Source organism: Mauremys mutica, chromosome 5 (assembly GCF_020497125.1).
Source record: "Mauremys mutica isolate MM-2020 ecotype Southern chromosome 5, ASM2049712v1, whole genome shotgun sequence".
NCBI classification, from domain to species: Eukaryota; Metazoa; Chordata; order Testudines; family Geoemydidae; genus Mauremys; species Mauremys mutica.
In genome coordinates, this window is record NC_059076.1 from 76,715,260 (window position 1) to 76,731,482 (window position 16,223).

Genomic DNA, 16,223 nt, shown 5'->3' on the forward strand with positions numbered 1-16,223 from the left:
AATGGAAAACAGGCCCAATGACTTCAAGCACATGTTTAAAGATAAATATGTACTTAAATGCACTGCTGATTTCGGGGCCTAAACAAGAAATGGTAAAGGCTTATTTGGCTAATGCAGGATTTCCCCCCCACACACACACACTGTAAATCAGCGGTTCTCAAATTTTAGCAACCGAAGGACCCCCCATTTTGATTTACAATTTTTTGCGGACCCCCAAGTTCCCCACTCAGCCTCAGGCTCTGCTCCCACTCCACCCCTTCCCCCACAGCTGGGCCCCTTCAGCTCCTCTTTCCTGCCTCTTTCCGCTCCCTTTCCTGAGCACACCCCATCTCTGGTCCTCCCCTCCCTCCTAGCCCATCCTGCAGGCTGCTGAACAGCTGTTCCCTGGCATGCAGGATGCACTGGGAGGGAGCAAGAGGAGTTGATCAGCAGGCCTGGCAGCCCCAGACTTGATTCCTTCCCCTCCCTCCCAGTGCCTCCTGTATGCCACATCTGTTTTCTGGCATGCAGGAGGTGCTGGGAGGGATGGGGAGGAGTTGATCAGCGGGGCCATGGTCCTGGACTTGATTCCGCCCCCTCTCCTGAGTGCGCTTCATCCCCGTTCCTCCCCCTCCCTCCCAGTGCCTCCTGCATGCCACAGAACAGCTGTGAAGGGGGAGGAGTTGATCAGCAGGGCCCACGGACCCCCTGGAATACCCTTGGAGACCCCCAGTTTGAGAAACACTGCTGTAAATCTCACTTTATCCAATCTAATTTGTAGTGTTTCCAGGAATTAGGGTTTTACCTCTTTCTTTGGAGGTACTTTTCCACAGACTAATAGGGAGCTTTTTATGAACCAAGATTAATTTTTCAGTTATAAATTGCTACAAAGATACTAATACAGAAATATTAAATTCAATGATCAAAATGTGAGTATAAAGTATTCTGATTGCTTCTATGAATAATGATACTATATGTAATCAAGTGGAAATTACTCATAATAAATAAATACCTAAATAGTGGTGCTGTTATAAAGTGGACAGCATTGATTGTAAGAGAGCTCTGTGTTATTCTGCTGATTAGACATAATTGCTAGATTAAAGTTTAGTATTACAGAACCTTGAATTAGAACTAAATGTAATCAACATTTTTTAACTTCATTTGGATCCACTCAGTGGGAACATTCAGTTAAGAGAAAATATAATAGTGTCAATTAAGAGGATTTCTTATAGGATTTCTTCTTGACCCTTACACAAAGTATATTAATAAACTCTCTTATCCAAGATGCATGATAATTATACCAGAGTGAGGCAATGTCTACACGACAGGTGCTATAGCAGTACACCTACAGTGCTGTAGCTGTCACTATAAGCCTGTAGTAGACACAGACTATAGCAAAATAAGGGGTTTTCTGTAGCTGAAGGAACTCTACCACCTGAGCAGTGTTAGATTGACAGATGCATTCTTCCATTGACTTAGCTGCATCTACCCTAGGAGTTAGGTCAGCACAGCCATAGTGCTCAGGAATGTGGACTTTTCACACCCCTGTGTACCATAGCTATATTGATCTAAGTTTTAAGTATAGACCAGATGTGAGAATATAGACAATGGGACTGATCCCTGAATTCCTTTTCCTCCCAAAAGTCCCATTGACTTCATATGAAGTTTGCTTCTGCTTGAAAATATGGACCTAAATAGACCTAAATACAAAAAGACCGAAATACAAATTTCTGCAGAAATGGCACGCTGAAAAGGTTTTATTATCTATTGCTGATCACTTGTATTTTTAATTGTACGGATAATAGTAAAAGTGTATATTATTTCTTTAGGCGCCATGTCAGCACCTAGAAAAGGCTTGCAGGGAGAAAGTGATGCAAATGACCTTTCACAGTGACTACTTGTTTTACAGTCGCATACCTGGCTGAATAAAGCATCATTGTAACTGATCAGAGAAAGATGCTAGCAAAAGTAAATCTCTGTAGCTACCAATAAAATCAGAAAAGGTATGTAAATGTAACAAGTAGATTGTCACACAATGACCTCCCATGAGAACATCTGTCGGAGGGCAAATGTAGATGCAAGGTCTGCAAGCTTTAAGGCAGGAGGACACTGGCAGCATTATCTGACAATAATGGTAGTGGTTGATGTTTGAGATGCACAGCTTGCTGTCAAATTCAACAAGTCAGCTGGCAGAAGGTCAGTGCATTGTGAATAAGACTTTTCAGAACTCTGGTGTCTGTTCATTTTGGCCTCAAGAGCAAGTAAGAGTAGGAGGGCATTAGGTATTGTTCCATTGTCCAGGGATCATTAATGCATAGAATGTTCTGCCCATGCCCCTTCCTACTTTTGGTGCACTGTGTGCATAGAGCCAGGTATGCAGCTTTACACCACTTTGGGGTCCCCTGTAGACAGGAATCCCCTACAGAAGGGGAAACCACAACTGCCCTGTTACAGAAGGTCCCCATTATGGGGGCTGACTGATAATCTGACCCCTTGTCTTTACTTTTTCAAAGAACTAGTCTAAATGTAAATTCTAATTTAAAACAGTCTAAATTGAAAAGTGGCTCTTTCATGGGCACTAACATATGTATGTGACTACATTCATCATTCACTTCTGGTCCGCATATGTTATTCACTTGCAATTACATTTGGCTGGAAAAAGACAACTCAGTACTTTAAGGGTGTTCAACATTCTGTTTTGAATGACAACTATTTCAGAATTACCTTCTCTATATTCATCAAATGCAAAACTACCTTAAATTCAGATGAATATTCACCTACATGTTGATTATACAATTTTGAGTCTATTTCATTGATTGGGTCTGTTATTCCTGTTGAAAATTTTTGGCAATTAAATTATGGTAGAGTAATCACTGGAATTACCTTGGCACCACAAGAACTGTGTGAACTAATTGGAGTTTGCTCTCAGCACAATTAATTTTTGGTTTTATACATTTAGTATAGTAATGTGTCACATTCTTTTCAGTGTGCACTCAAACTACTTTATTCTATCTGATCCAGACAAGACAGACCAAATTCCATAGAAGTCATTAGCAAAACTTCCCCATGTAGTGCACCCAAACATGAGAACTGCATTTTGTCCAGTCTTCTAATGCATCAGTTCATATGCAGATTCCTCTCTTTATCAGACCAAAAGGCCCCCCGTAGAATGCAATACCTTAAAAGCATGCAAGGTGAAACACCAAATGAGAAGAGTACATTTTGCTCTGAAATGTACTATCATAAAATTGAGGGGAATGCTGAAAAATGAGATAAAGTGCAGTTGATCAAAATGTTAGCTGTTAATGTAAAATTGAATTGCTGTTCCATATGGCAATGGTGATAGATGTATTTTACAAATAAATGTCAAGTAGATTGGATTTTTTAGGACACAGGTAAGAGTGTGAAGTGGTGATTAGTATAAAACTGGAATGTAATGCAAAGGAAAATTAGGCCCTAGAACTTCACTCCTGAAACACTTTATTATTGACTTCTAGTGCTAATTTGTGAAATACCACATGGGACACTGAAATCACACCTTTTTGATTACTAGTATCTTCCCCCTACACACACTTTAGTTTCTATAAGTAGTGAGTGATACCTTAAAAAGTTTTAGAGCTAAAACCAATTACATTCACCTTATGAAAGCTTCAAAGCCTAACTTTCAAATGGTACAATCTCTAGTTAAGGACTGAAATCAACGTTAGATGCCTAAATACTTTTTGAAGATCTGGGCTTAGATGTTTATGAGAATATTGGCTGCTACAGTAATGCCAGAGCAGAAGTGTTAAAGAGGAGAAGAGAAGCAAGGCAGTAATCATCAGAGTAACTTGATTTTGTCAATATTTGTTTCATTACGTTGGGTAGGTACAACTTCCAAAATGTTTCACAAAATGTTTCACAAAATGTAAAAAAAAAAAAAAAGAAAAAAAAAAGTGAATACTTCTGTCTCCAGGATGGTTCCCCCTTCCAATAATATGTGAGCAGCTCTTTGAGTACTATGTGGCTACTGATATATTAAACTCTTCCCAGTTTTGACATTTAAGAGCAGCTACAACAATTAAGTGAAGGAAGGAGGAAATGGCTGGGGAGATAGGACTATGTGAAAAGCATCATCTCTGGTCTCCTGAACATTTGTGATCATGGGAAAATATTTAGAATGAAGGCTAGAATTTGAACTCATTTAAAGCCCTGCCCAAATACTAATGCTCAGGAGATCTGCATTTTCTCACTGGCTCTGCCAAAAACTTCCTGTTGCCCCTGGGCAAGCCACATAATCTCTCTGTGATTCAGTTCCTCATCTGTAAGATGGGGATAATAATTCTTTATTTTTTTCCCACATGTTGTCTTCTCTATTTAGATCATAAGCTCTTCAGGGCAGGGATGATCTCTTACTATGTGTAAGTTAAGTGCCCAGTATAATGGGGCCCTGTTCTCTTTTGATGCCTGTGGGTGCTATTGTAATACCAATTCAGCACTCAAAACTCACATTGACTTCACAGCATAATTTAATTGCATAAATAACAATTGGAGATATCCGGTTCCAAGTGTCCCTGCCTATTAAAAGTATTTAAAAAAAATTCCTTTGTCAGAGACTCACCTGATAGAATAAAGAACATTTCCATTTTTGAAAATTCGTAACAACTTGTTGTCTGTCGTAACTTCATGAAAGTTGGCACCTTTTTCATTAGCAAAAAACAAATCAGGTTTCCAAATAGAATCTAACATGGATGGATCTAAATCCAAAGAGTCATCTGGATATTCGCTATATGCAAGGCGTGGATCATTCCAATTCTGACGGAGAAAGATATTCACTCGGTAATCCTAAGTGAAAAACAAAACAAGCAAAGCTTTAGCAAGGATAGGGGCTTTATTTTTTATTTTATCACTTAGCTGTGTAATCCCCTAACCTTCAATGGATGACAAATGATTTATGTCCATGAATGCCAGCATGATACCTTGCTTCATAGATTCCAAGGCCAGAAGGGACCATTGTGGTAATCTAGCCTGACCTCCTGTATAACAGAGACCTTACCTGTAATGATTAGTAGTTATACAATAGATAGCAGCAAAGATACATTTCAGGACAACAGGAAACAATCACAGCTAGGGCTACATTAAGGCAACATAGGGCTAAAGATAGACCTCACCTCATACTCCACCCCATGGTGCAGTTCCACCTCTGCTTGGGCTATAGCACATAAGAGTAATTTGCTGGTGTTGTGTGGGATCTGCCCCTTTTTATCTTTTGTAGGCACAACATTCTCCATCTCCCTCTTCCTGTCTTCAGGCCAGCTGGGTTGTGTCCCAGAGAAAGAAGACTCAGCATCCACCCACATAGAGACTCTGACCCATGAGATGAAGGATAGGTCAGTGATTAGGGCACTAATCTTGGCTTCTGGGGACCATGGTTCAGATCCATGTTCTGCTACACATTACCTGGGTAAATTACTTAACTTTCTGTGCCTCAGTTCTCCATCTATGAAATGGGGATAGTTGTATTTCCTTGTCTTACAGGGTTGGTATAAGGATAAATAAGGATACTATGATAATAGGGGTCATAATATAATTACTTATGATTGACAGACTAGGTGGAAGTCATCATGACATAATGGCAGCAGGAAGACTTACTCTCACTACACAATGATCATATTATATTATTGGAGGGCACTCTAAAAGCAACAGGTGTCAGAGCTGAGATGCATGGAGCTGTTCAAATCTTTCCAGTTATTCCGGGCTGTCTGCACTACCTGGCAGAAATTTCTGCAGCAGGTATAGTTGGGCTCTTATTCACAATCACAAAGGCTAGAAATATTGTATTTAAAATGAAATCTAAGACTGTGATTTCAAAAGTTGAGGTCATAGGCATGCTCCATGCTGCTTATGCCTTAATCCACTATTGCTCGTAACACGATGTTCTTAATTTTCTTCACTAATATATTATTGCAAGGACTCTTTAAATTAAATCAAAGACAATGCTATCAGGTGCACACAGACAATGTACATTGCAGATATGGAGAACACAGCATTGTCAGACTTCTGCTTTAACCACTACACATCACAACTTTCTGAAGGTTAAAGTCATCAAAGGATTTAATACCTGACTTGAATTCCACTCCATCTCTTTCAAGTGACATTCGTATAAAGGGAAGCAGTTACTAATATAACAGAAGACACAATTTAAAGTTGAGGACTGTCATTCTTTACAAAACTGCAACGTTTTTAGTTTGATTCTGGGATTAAACAGTCTCCAGCTGAATGATGAGGGTAAAGTACAAAAATGGTCTCAGTAAGCAATAAAGCACTGTAACAAGCTCATTCTGCTAGCCTTTACATGTTGAGTTGAACTGTATGTCTTTTTAATATAGCACATTTTTATGCACTTTACTAAGAAGGAAGGGAAGTTAACCTTCGAAAGGGAATTAATCAAGGGAATAAGAAAAATCCCCAGGTACTTAATTTTTTATTAGATCATTTAAATGGCAAAGAAAGTTGTAGGCTTATGTTTGGTAATATCATTAAAACACATTGGCATAGCTTCAGATTTTGAGAGATTTATTTTATAACATCTGAACAGCTGTCCAAATTCCTGGATAAATTATGTTAAAAAATTGTAGGTAGAGAACTTCTTAGAAATGTTCTGTAAAACATTGATTTATCAGAATATAATTCACTGTTATGTTTCCATGTACCTATCTTTATAAACTGCATATTTGGGCAGTCTCAAATCATCACCTCTGTGGAAACTATACTGTCAGGGATCAATACCTCTGAAGTCCTATTGCACGTGCTCAGCACTTCCAAGGATTTGACCCTTAATTTATTTGAAAGCATGTCTTAACCACAGTTTTTGAGGTTTGGTTTTATAGTATCTGGTAATGGAGCTAAGGGTAATGTTTATATAATTAAAGGTGATAGATGCAAAAGGACCTAATTCTCCAACCCTTACTCATCTTGACTCCACGAGTAGTTCTGTTATATTTGGGGACACTTGTGGAGTAAGGTGCTACTCAATGTGAGTAATAGTGGCTAAATCCGACCCACAGACTACTAAAAACTTGGGCCCAAATCCTCAATGGGAGCTAGGTGCTTAACTACCTTTGATCACCAACATCTTTCTCCTTAATCATCAGAAGCTACCATAGAGAAGTGTGCACTTGGACCATCTTGTCAGGACCTATTATCTATCCTGATCAAATTTCCAGACAAAAACAGTATGTTGAAATACAAGACCAGCTGGAGAATAGAACTAATTGGATGATGAAGGAAAGTGTAGGTCCTCTACTTAGCAGGAAAGGAGAGCTAATAACAGATGACATCAAGAAGGTTGAAGTATTTAATGCCTATTTTGCTTCAGTGTTCACTAAAAAGGTTAACCGTGATCAGATGCTCAACACAATTATATTAAGAAACAAGGAGGAAGACACATGAGCCAAAATAAGAAAAGAACAGGTTAAAGAATATTTAGATAAGTTAGATGTATTCAAGTTTGCAAGGCCTGATGACATTTTGTCTTGGGGTACTTAAGGAACTAGTTGAAGCAATCTCAGAACCATTAGTAATTATTTCAGGAACTCATAGAGGACAGGTGATGTCCCAGAGGAATGGAGAAGGGCAAATGTAGTACTTATCTCTAAAAGGGGAAACAAAGAGGAGGTGGAGAATTTGAGACCAGTCAGTTTAACCTACATACCTGGAAAGATATTTGTTTAATAATTGGTTCCATCAGTTTGTAAGCACCTGGAGGATAATAAGGTCATAAGAAAGAGCCAGCATGGTTTGTTAAGAATAAATCCTGCCAAAACAAACTAATTTCCTTTTTGGGTACTAGCCTTGTGGATGGGGGGGGAAGCAATAGACATGATATATCTTGATTTTAGTAAGGCTTTTGACATAGTCCTGCAGGACAGTCTCACAAGTAAACTAGGGAAATGCAGGTTACGTGCAATTACTTTAAACTGGGTGCAGAACTGGGTGAAAGATCATTCTCAAAGACCATGTTCACTATCAAACTGGGATTGTCTCTCTAGTGAAGCCCCACAGGGGTCAGTCCTGGATCTGGTACTAGTTAATATTTTCATTAGTGACGTGGCTAATAGAGAGTATATTTATAAGATTTGCAGGTGCCAAGTTGGGAGGAATTCCAAGCACTTTGGTGGGCAGAATTAGAATTCAAAATTACCCTGATGAATTGGAGAATTGGTCAGAAATCAACAAGGTGAAATTGAATAAATATAAGTGCAAAGTATTTCACTTAGGAGGGAAAAAATCAAATGAACTACAAAATGGGGAATAATGGACAGTAGTACTGCTAACGAGGATGTGGGAGTAATAGTGGATGACAAATTGAATAATTAAACAATGTGATGCAGTTGTGAAAAAGTCAAATATCATTCTGGGGTATATTAAAAGAAGCATTGTATGTAAGACACAGGAGGTAATTGTCCTGCTCTACTTGACATTGGTAAGGTGTCAGCTGGAGTACCGTATCCAGTTGTGGGAACCATACTTCAGAAAAGATGTGGACAAATTGGAAAGAGTCCAGAGGAGAGCAACAAAAATGAGAAAAAGTTTAGAAAATCTGAACTCTGCAGAGAGGTTAAAAAAATCTGGGTATGTTTAGTTTTAAGAAAAGAAGACTGATGGGGGGATCTGAAAAGTCTTCATATACGTTAAGTGCTGTTATAAAGAGGATTGTGAACCATTGTTCTCCATGTCCACTGAAGGTAGGGCAAAAAGTAATGGGATTAATCTGCAGCAAGGGAGATTTAGATTAGATATTAGGAAAATTTTAAATTCTGAATATGCTTCCAAGGCAGATTGTAGAATCACGATGATTTGAGGTTTTTGAGAAGAGGTTGGACAAGTATCTATTAGGGTTTGTCTACACTTACTTGATCCTGCCTCAGCAGAGGGGCCTGGACTTCATGACTTTTTAAGGTCCCTTCCAGCCCTATATTTCTATGATTCCCAGCCTTCTGTGACAAAATCAACCATACATCCAGATCATTAAGCATAAGGTTGGAGCAGTATGGTGTAGTACTAATCTTCATCTATTTTAATATTAGGGCCAATGCCCAGCAAGTGCAGAGATGGAGGAGAGTGAAAGAAGCCTCCATCTTTTGCACAGTGGTGGAATACAACCCTGAAAACAAAGGCAGCTCCTTGCTAGTACCTCTGGGGGTGATGTCTTCCCCTCCAAAAAAAGGGAAGGGTGGAAGCAGGACTGTGGCTTTTACACCTTCCTAGTGTAGCACCAGCCTTCTTCTTACTCTGAATTTAAAACTGAGCCCTTAGGGACAGATTGTGGCCCATGCTACATGTCTGTGTAGGGAAGTATAGGGGCATAAGACATGACCTTACTCCTCTGCCCATACCGTGAGGAGCTGTGTGTGTGAAGAGAGAGACCTCTTTGGGGCTGCCATGCTTCCCCCCCCCCCCGCCAATCCCCCCAATTCCATGCACATGAGTTTGAGTGAGCAGGAAATGGGAAGAACCTGGCTCTGTGCCCCCAGTACACTGGCCACTGCAGCTATGCCAGCATGCTGTGGGGATGTTCACTATGCTGTGTATAGACCTGAAGCAGAAGAAAGTTGGGAGGGAGATTTTGAATCTCCGCGAGACTTTAGGTAGGGCTCAAAACAAAGCCATTATTTAACTCTTAATTAATATGTATTGCAAGTAAAACGTGTTTGTCTACGTACTTTACCCTTCCCACAGAGGGTACAATAAGAAATCAATGCAACTATTTGAGGAGTAAGGTGCTACTCAGTGTGAATATTGGTAGTGGAATTTAGCCCTAAATATTGGTGAGTGAAGGGAAATTGGAGGTTAAAAATTCACAGTGGAAAGTATAAATAAAAAAAGCAAATGGTGGAACGTAAAGAATCTCTTGTAGACTACATTAACCTATGCTGAATGACAACTTGCCTCAGTAGCCCTCTCAAGCTGGGATCAGATTTGTATTGGTTTAACTTGCTTGGCAGTCAAAGAACATTCAGTAGTTATCCTCTCTCAAAACTATTAATGAAGCAGTCTCATTTTCAGATATCAAAAATCATACTGTACAAAAAAGGTTAGCCATTTTACTAGTGCTGCATGAAGGACAAGCAAGTGCTCATTGTACTGAGCTAGTAATTACAGAGTGTGAGCATGAGGCTTAAAAGCTTTAAACAAGTAGCATGATTTTGTGTAAACAGAGAGCAGAATTTGTTTTTCTCTGAGGATTACTAAATAACACTCTTCTATAGTTCCTAATTTTCATAACTGAAAAAGTTGGCAGGACCCCTTCGGTTCTCACTTGCTACTTGTGCATAGGGACCAATCCTGCCCCCTTTGCATAGCACGGAAAACTCCATTGAGGCAGGGAGAAAGCCAGGAGGGAAGATTTCTGTGGAAGGACAGTGGAGCAATTCTGCGACCACCTTTGACACCCCAAAGTTGCTGTAATCCCTAGAGTTCCTGTGCCCTTGTTTTGTGGTGTACAATGGCTGATAGATACAGTCAGTCCTGCTGTTCTTCCTTTCCCCCTCTATAGCAAAACTGTACTTGCAGTGTGTGAGAGAGACCAGGTTATGACATCAACCCAACCATTACAATGGACTCTATACATGCGATTGCAAACTCCTTGTTTTTGCATATTTCTTCAGTAGATGAAACAAAATTGGATGACTAGCTAAGTACTATTTGCTAACCTGTAACTAGGTTGATGCAATCAGTGTGACTATATTAAGTCCTATCTAATAAGTAACTCTGAAGCCTACACTGCCTTTTAGTTGGTGTGAAGTGATAAAAACAGCTACAACCATGAGTGAAAGCTCTTTTTTGTTTAGAATATCACCAGGTTCAAAAGTCAGTCTATTACTATCCAATTTTTAAGTTATCAGCTATTTTGACTTTTCTAATTACAGCCTTGCAACAGCAAAGCATGTATCTATGACATGCCAACAGTCCTAGGTCATTGTGCTATCAGAGGTAACTCAACCAATCACCACCCCATACACTACTGCTAATTTGTTTGCAGCAGTTTCATTGGTCGTATGAGGGAGACTGCACATTTGGTGGATGACTTGGCCCAACTGCCCCATCCATGTGACAGCATGAGCAAGATTTATAGTGCTCAAGCCTTTATAAGGTCTGTTAACTTCTGATTCACTATGCTGAGGTACACAATGGTAGCGTCTCACAGTATGGTACCATACAACAGAACGTTGACTCTCTCACTGGAACTTGATGATTTATAAAGAATTCATTAGTTTATCAAATATAATGTCTAGGTTTTTACAAGCCTTTGATAAAGCACAAGCATACTAGGCACAATATTTTCTCTTGGTTAATTGGTTGTACTAATTCCAATTCTAAATTATTGAAATAATAGGCATCTTTTCAAAGGTATTTTTATTTGTATCCTTTTGCTTTTCAAAGGATTCAAGATAATTTATTATTGGCCATGTTTTACCACTGTCAAGATGATAATGATTTTTAGCCAGATATTTTGTTCCTTTCAAGAATTTCCCCTGCAATTAAAATTATTGCCCAGTTCTTTCAGCATAAGTCCTATTTTGATCAGGACACACAGGTGAATGAATGACAGATAAATGGGCTGGATTTTAAGTGGCAGGCTATAACTTTATTTAACACTGTTGAGGGGTTCTATGTCCCCCATGCCCCAATCACATATATCAGGCATTTAACTGAGTCCAGCGTAGTGGTCAGGACTCCCACCATACAATCAATAAATTGGGATAGAGCCATCCAGGAGCTGGTCCCTTTCATCCTTATCAACACTGGCTGCAAGTTGCAACAAGCTGAAAGAATTTTACTTTCCCTAATGTTAAATGTTTTACATTTTAACATTGTAACCTAACTGCGCCTCCATAATGGCAAGAAGAACAGGGGAAAAAATCAGACATCCTGCCAATTTTGTGCAATGGAAAAAATTCCTTCCTGATCCCAAAATGGGCAATCGGTCAGACCCACAGAATCCTAAGTAACACAGCATCAACAGGATATTAAGGGAAGGGTGGGGTAGCTCGCCAGAAAAAGAGGCTTTTAAAAAGCCCAGGTGGCTCTAGGCAAGGAAGGTATTCTGTAAAAGTCAATTAACAAGCCCGTTCTCCCATTTCCAGTCAATGGGAAGGGAGCAGACTAAAGGGGGGCAGCCCTTCTGTCCCTCCCTACGTGGTCACTGCATTCCTCCCCAGTGGTTGCTCAAACCTCCTCTCTTCTTGAAGAGGAGTGGGGCATTTTACTGCTTTAGTAGGTGACTGATGAGCACAGGCACAAATGCAGTACATATAAACAACTTCTTTCTTTCTGGGTACCACAGCTCATATTAGCTGATATTATTAACAAACCTGTACCCTCCCTCACTTCCTCCTACACCATTGTTTCTGTCAAGAAAGTAGTTGCTTTCAAAGCCTACACAAGCATCACTTTAGCAGTGAAGTAATTTGACTCCTTCTCCCACTTTCGTGCAGGCAACAAGTGAAACATTTTAAACAATAGAAAATCTAACATTGTCCTCTGTCAAATGGCAGTGACTCTCTGGGCCAAACTTTTACCTGACTGACACCCTGTGCAATCCTGCTAAAGCAAATGGAAATACAGGAAGTGTATATCTGGGCAGAATTAAGCCCTATAGGCTATTTTTTCAGTTTTTATAACAAATTTGATAACTGTAAACTCTAGCTTAAATAAATTGCCTAGATTATCCTGCTTGACAGCTCTGAATAATCAAAATGCTTTGTTTATCTACAGGACAGGACCAGGGCAAGTTTCCTTGCTAGCATGCCTCAATCCTGACCTGTGGGGGACTTCCTTTAGCAGTAACAGGAGTAGTTCAGTCTCCATGATCCAAGCAGTTCTTGGCTTTTCTGTTGAGTGTGTCAATTAGTGCAAAGTATGGTTGTGAGTTTGTGAGGTGGGGCTAGCAAACATCCCTTAAATGGGAATTGTGTTTAAGCTCAACTGAGTTGGGTTGAATTCATGCTGGTGACCTCCAAGCTAAAGGTTTGGAGGTCATTAGGAAAGCCCTGAGGTAGCCAGTCTTTCATAAGCATTAATGTTACACCTTAAATAATAAGGCTTGCTTAAAACACCTGTATCTGAGCAGTACAATATGGCTCATTAATTATTGTCTGAAGTAATACCATATATTAAAGTCCATATTTTAGCACATTGCTTTATTATAAAGTGATAATAATTAAAGACTTGGCAACACTGTGAATATACAACATTTCTAAGGTGTCATAAAAGTTATTATAATTATATATTGAATACATCACTATGCTTGTCACTTTATACATGTAGTTACAATATTTTTGTTCACTCATGTAAGCACTGTGGCAGTCATCTGTAGTGAGAATACTTTTTTGTGAAATTAAACTCTTATCGTATTTGGGATCCTGCCAGCTCTGCAGTGATAAGTGTATAAAGGCAAATTTGCAAAATTTCATTTGCAGATCACCTGCACACATTCTTTATGGACACTATCATCACTTGCACCAAAAGATCACATTTACATGCACACAGATGGATCTTTCCCAGTATTCTACCTGCTTTAGTTTCATGTACCATTAAAATTTCAGCTAATATCCAAACACTAAGCAGGAATTTGAACTTGTCTGATTCAAAATGAAACAAAGGTACATTTGCTTTGTTGGTGGTAGCTCACAGCAGCATTTTAACATGAGAAGCTTGTGGAATTGCAAACATCGCCTCGAATACAAAAGTTAATAGCATTGTGGGAAATGTACTTCACAAGAGTAATGGTAACTTTGCTATTGGTAACTATGGCAATTGTTAGCTCAAATCCATTAGATCCAAAGACCTCACTCAAGAAAACATTTGAATGTTTAATGCTGGTGAAGTCACCTAACATTGCATGAAAGCAGATATATTTATGTAATATTAAGATTTTTAACATTGGTTTGAACAATTTCTAGAATATTAACAAGACTCAGTGGGACAGATTTTTTCCATTCTTATTCCTGTATGTCATTCACTCAATGAATTTTGCCCTGCATGTTCACCATTTATGAAATATTGACTGAAACATTTTAAATGCAAATTATTATTATTATATAAAAATCAAAATCCAGGCCTGGATTCAGGCTTCATTACAAATGCAAAATGTTTTAATTGAAAGGATCCTGTAGTTCAAATGACACTGGACTGATTGATGGTTTTTGATCAACACCATGTGAAACTTTCAGCTCACATGGTTTCAAATCCAAAAACTCTAAGCAAAACTGTGGGGTGTCAGGGGAGGAATGGTGACATGTGAACAGAAATTGAAAAGTTTTGTGTTCAGGCTTGGGAACTGAAGTGAAATCACTTATATTCAGAAAAAGTTCTCTGTTTTAGAGCTAACATATCATCTATAATTTTCATTTAATGACACATAATAGGGCTGAATGCTGCTCTCAGTTATATCTGTGTAAACCTGGAGAAACTTCAGTGATGGAAATGGAGTGAATCTGGATTTATCTCAGTGTAAATAAGAGCAGAATTTGGCCCTCTACCACTGTTATATACCAACAGTCAAGGGACATAACTTTTCCAACCTCCCTCCCTCTGCCCCCCATTTCTCTCCCCATCTCCTTTTCTTCACATACTTTGGGCACCATTTTGCTTGACCTTTCATTGCTGTAGGATTACGTGATAGGGTGCAAGAAGCCCCTCCCTACTGCACCAGGGGTAGTTAATTATTTTTTGTCAAGGTCCAAATTTCTTGGTCAAGGTATAGTCAAGGTCCAGACTCCAGACAAACATTTTTCACACCGCAATAACAATCATGATAAGTATATAAACGTTTTGCAATCCATTCAAAAGCATCTGGAGGTCTGGATTTGGATCATGGCCTACCTATTGACTTCCCCTGCTGTACACAATGCAGAGTTTTCACCACTGAGTAAATTATCACAGGTGTCATGAACTGGTTCTGTTTTGGTGGCTGCAATGCTCTCAATTTTAGAGCTATTCCCTCAGCTACCTCAGTTCCCCCATTGGCCACTAAAGGCTGCACTGTGCTGCTTGTGAAACAATATCTGCTTGCCGGGGAGCGTCTCATAACAGGTGCTTCATAGTAGTGCTGCTTTTTCCCTTTCAGCAACTGAGCTTGGTAGCAGTAACCTTGCCAGCCACACACCCATTACACTGCAGCAAAGGAATTAACTGAGGAAGGAGCCCAGGGCCAAAGCATGGATAGGAGCAATTTGTGCAGGGCAGGCCCCTATGCTGCCATTAGTAGAGCAGCTTCCTCTGCAGATTCAGGTGTGGAGGGCTGGAATACCTGGGGGCCTGTATGAGAGAAGTGAATGAGGGAACTTGGGCAATAGAGTAAGTCCTTCAGGAAATGTGGTATCTCTACATTTCCTGTATACTCTAGATGCACTCTTTGGTTTCCCGAGTCACATTTACTGCTGGGGCAGAATGAAACACAGCAGCCCAGACAGGGTAGTCGCAGGCTGCAGCTACACAAAGCAGCAGAAAGTGTTTTTACCTCATGTCTGTACATAGTTCCTGGTTGTTATAATGGCTTTATCTTGACACAGGTCTCTGCTCATCAGTATGATACTACCTGGGACCAGCAATAGAAGGCACAGAGAGCTGGAAGCCACATTGAGAAAGTTAACATTGCAATGGCTGCCACAGAGCCTGTGCAACTGCAAGTAACTCCCCTAACTGTCCTGAGAATCGGGGAAAAATGTTGAATGTGGCTGGAAACATTTCAAACACCAATTTAAATGGTATATGAAAGTCACAGGGGGCAAATAAACCAGAGGAGGATGAGGAAGAGTTTACTCTGTTCTTAACAATGGTAGGCACAGATGCCCCAGATGTATACAATGTGGTGGGGAGAGGAAGGGGGAAGCTTTGCAGAAGTATACAATGTGGTGGGGAGTGGTCGGGGATCTTTGTGTCCTTAGTCAAAAGGTTATTTATGAGGGAAAGATGTTCAGAACACAGACTGAAGGGGAAACAATAGGGGAGTTTGTCACCAATTTAAAATTAAAAATAAGTCCTGTGAATATGGAATATTTAAAGGCTCTTTCACTGAAGACCAGATTGTCCTGGCATAAAAAAGTGTGTGAATGGTTACCTAGGAGTATGGATCTGACACGAGAAAGGGCAATATATATGTGCCAAGCAGCCAAACAAACAGAAACTCGATAAAAAGCTGAGAGAAATGCACAGAGGTCATGACTGTGAGTACTATAGCTAAAGTAGCAAACGAAAAG

At 39.7% G+C, this 16,223-nt stretch overlaps 1 protein-coding gene across 2 annotated transcripts in view; it reads right to left on the reverse strand.

Annotated features, from left to right (window-relative positions):
• Positions 1 to 16,223, reverse strand: part of GLRA3 (glycine receptor alpha 3) — a 139,279-nt gene that overhangs the window by 59,266 nt on the left and 63,790 nt on the right. For both annotated transcript variants that reach the window (XM_045017389.1, XM_045017390.1), the window contains one exon: positions 4,580 to 4,803. In XM_045017389.1, coding sequence (XP_044873324.1) covers positions 4,580 to 4,803 — 224 coding nt within the window. The remainder of the gene's footprint in view (positions 1 to 4,579; positions 4,804 to 16,223) is intronic.